General features: G+C 48.0%; 1 protein-coding gene across 1 annotated transcript; it reads left to right on the plus strand.

Annotated features, from left to right (window-relative positions):
* Positions 1 to 212: 212 nt before the first annotated feature.
* On the plus strand, positions 213 to 2944 carry LOC123987759. The gene is made up of 3 exons (XM_046285630.1): positions 213 to 234; positions 1371 to 1668; positions 1783 to 2944. The coding sequence occupies exons 1-3, from the start codon at positions 213 to 215 to the stop codon at positions 2942 to 2944; spliced, it is 1482 nt and encodes a 493-aa protein (XP_046141586.1).
* The last annotated feature ends 800 nt before the right edge of the window (positions 2945 to 3744 follow it).

A 3744-nucleotide genomic window follows, 5' to 3' on the forward strand; every position in this document is an offset into this window, starting at 1 on the left:
ATAATAGTATTATGGTGGTGGGAGAGCGTGTCAGTTTTTTGCTATTACATGTTTTTTGGGAAAAAAATGGACCGTCTTAGTAATAAAATATGTGATTATTATAGGGGAGTCTTATCATATGGCAACCTGTTCCCTGTGATGAGAGGAAGGCGTAGAGATACTTTCGACAGTCCCTGGAGGGTCATGAAATGGAATTGTTTAATATATCAAAAATGGCAGGGACGTTTGATATAGGTAAGTCCTGTATAGGAATCTGGAACGCGAGGAGCGTAAAGGGGAAAATAGGGGAAATTAAAGAACATATTAAGAATTTTGATATCTTTGGAATAACGGAGACCTGGTTGACAAAAAAGGACAGGTTTGTTATCCCAGGATACAACATTATTAGAAGTGAAATCTAATAAAAGTCAAACTTAGACCTGTTTTTAGGTACACACAATATTATGGACATTTCACAGGTTTTTGAAGAAGGAGAAACAATGGGATCGGATCACCAAGTAGTAGGCCTTAGGTGTAATAATGAATTATGGGAAAGGCATATAGAAAACTACGAGAAAATACAAAGAAGACAAAATAAATTGGAATATATATTCTATGTTGTCATTAGAACAAGGATTGAGATTAAAAAATAAATGGGAATTAGAAGGTTGGGAGGGTTGCGACGTAGATTTAAGATGTGAAGAAATCACTGATGCGATTAAAAGGATTATAAAGGGCGCAGGGATTAGTGGTGACAGGAGGTCTCAAGATAGTAAAAAGACAAAGGACCGAAGTAGTAGTGGGAAAAAGAAAAATAAAACTAATAGACAAGTATGGTGGGATCAAGATTGTAACAATGCAAAGCAGGATAGGAGGTTAGCTGTTAGAAATTTTGTTAGGAGGCCCACACAAGGGAGCTGGGTGGTTCTCAGGGAGGCGGAAAAGAAAATGAAGAAAATAGTAGAAGATTATGCATAATCCTTCGTCGTGGCCAGCGAGGACTCCCAATGCTCGCGCGTGTCCGCGTCGAGCAGTCGGACGAGGATGGTGAGGAGGAAGCAATTATGGACGTCCTCCAGTCCGAACGAGCGGAGCGCTTGCTGCGTCTCCTGGATGATATTCACCATCTTCAGGAGCGAGGCCGCCTTGCGCATTTTCATCGGCTTGAGGTTGGCAAGCCGATCCATGTGCGACTGCACGTTTAGCCGCTTGTTATCATAGCGGCCATCAAGCAGCCCACGCACACAGAAATCGTTCAGCCCACGCAACCAGTACACGCAGACCACGGACCACGCTTTTAGCAACGGCACTCGCAAGAGTGCACACTGACCTCGCAGTGCAGCAAGTAAGAATACTCATTGATTCAGGCTCTGAAGTCTCGTTGATTTCAGAGTCATTAGTAACGCAGCTCAGACTCAGAAGACAACGCTCCTCATTGGATGTCCACGGAGTTGGTGGAGCAAGGACCTCGCAGACGAATGGAGTGGTCAATATTACCCTCCATTCAAATTACAGACCACTCTCAGTCACCATTCAAGCACATGTGCTGACGAAGGTGACCACTTGCTTACCATCCGAACCACCAGCTCGTCCAACGCTGCCATCGCATCTGGAGAAATTGAATCTAGCAGATCCGCAATTTCTCGTCTCCAGACCGGTGGACATTATTCTCGGAGCCGACGCATACGGGCAAGTCATCAAGCCAAACATCATCCGGAACGCTTCAACACCGTTGATCGCTCAACTTTCGATCTTCGGTTGGCTCGTAATCGGGCCCCTCGAGGGCATTCAGACCATTCGCAGGACCTCTCATCAGGTGACGGTCAGTAACACCGATTGCCAGTTGGGTGAGTTACTCAGCCGTTTCTGGACGCAGGAAGAGCCACCGCAGGACACGGCACCCTTGCTCACACCAGAAGAGCAAGAGTGCGAAGATCATTTTCAGACCACGCATTCGCGAGACTCCTCAGGAAGCATCGTGCGATTGCCGCTCAAACTCCATCCACGAGCACTTGGCAATTCATACCAGACGGCGCACCATTGTCTTCAGAGGACACTCCGACGATTCAGCAAGGACGCTCAGTACAAACAGCTGTACACCAAGTTCATGCTCGAATATGAGCAGCTTGGTCACATGGTAAGACTGAACAATGACTCAATAATCAGTCCGTTTCAGTACTTTCTTCCGCACCATGGCGTTCTCAAGTTGGGCAGCACGACCACCGCCTTGCGAGTGGTGTTCAATGGCTCCAGCCCAACTTCTTCCGGACACGCATTAAATGATCTTCTCCACACCGGTCCGAACCTTATGCTGAACATCGCAGATCTGCTCATCTGGATACGCAGATTCAAACATCTGTTTGCAACCGACATCACGAAGATGTATCGCCAAATCAAGGTGCATCCGGAGGACTGGAGCTTGCAGCAGATACTCTGGCTTGATGAAACTCAACAGGAAACGCAGTACCAGCTGACCACGGTCACATACGGAACGAAAGCTGCACCGTACCTAGCCGTGAGAACACTCTTGCAACTCGCTGACGATGAAGGGTGGAAATATCCCCTTGCCGTCGAACCCATCAAAAATGGCAGGTACGTCGATGACATTTTTGGTGGCGCAGATACCGCAGACCATCTACAGGATGTTGCAAGTCAGCTGACGCAACTTTGCCAAGCGGGTGGATTTCCGTTGGCAAAATGGCACTCTACCAGCAAGTCGTTGCTTGACGTCCTCGCAGATAATCAGAACAACGCATCAATTTCGTTTGACGACTGCGAAACCAAGATTCTCGGAATCAAATGGACACCGCATGAAGACGCATTCAATTTCGCAACCATATCAGCTACTCAACGCACGCAGTTCACGAAACGCCTCGTCCTCTCAGAAGTAGCACAACTATTTAATCCTCTCGGTTTTGTTGCACCTGTAGTTATTAGAGCCAAAATTCTCATTCAAGAGCTCTAGTTACAGGAACTCGGCTGGGACGACCTGCTGCCTCTTTCAATTACAAATCGCTGGCTCAGCATCAGAGAAGATTTAACGCGCCTGGCCAGGCTATCCATTCCACGATGGTTCAACACATTGACCACGTCAACAGTTGAGCTACATGGTTTCTCAGATGCTTCTGTCCTCGCAATGGCAGCCGTCGTCTATCTCGTTGTCCACGCACCGTCCACGGGTACCCACACTTCTCTCATCTGCTCGAAAACGCGAGTGACACCACTCAAACGTCTGACCATCCCGAGGTTGGAACTCACAGCAGCGCTGCTACTCTCTAAACTGATGCGGCATGTTCACGCTACTTTGAACATGCCCGTTTCTCAGACATTTATGTGGGCGGACTCAGAAGTTACGCTGGCTTGGATCAAGACGCACCCCTCCAAATGGAAGGATTACGTACGCAACAGGGTAATCCAAATCCAGGAGATCACGCAGAACTTTCACTGGAGGCATGTACCAGGATCATCGAATCCGGCTGACTGCGTGTCAAGAGGCATGACGACAGATCAGCTACAGCAGCACTCGCTTTGGTGGACGGGACCACCGTGGCTCACGCAAACGCAGAACGCGTGGCCCAAGCAGACCAGTGCCGATGCAGACGAGTTGGGCGCCCCAGAAGCTCGTGCTGTCGTCGCACTCCACACGGCAAACGCAGTAAAAGAATATTCATGGGAGTTAATCTATAAATATTCTTCCTTTAACAGATTACGCAGAATCACCGCTCTCTGCCTCAAATTCGTGGACAAGCTGTTCAAACGACAAGA

This window comes from Osmia bicornis, chromosome 5 (genome assembly GCF_907164935.1).
Source record: "Osmia bicornis bicornis chromosome 5, iOsmBic2.1, whole genome shotgun sequence".
NCBI lineage: Eukaryota > Metazoa > Arthropoda > Insecta > Hymenoptera > Megachilidae > Osmia > Osmia bicornis.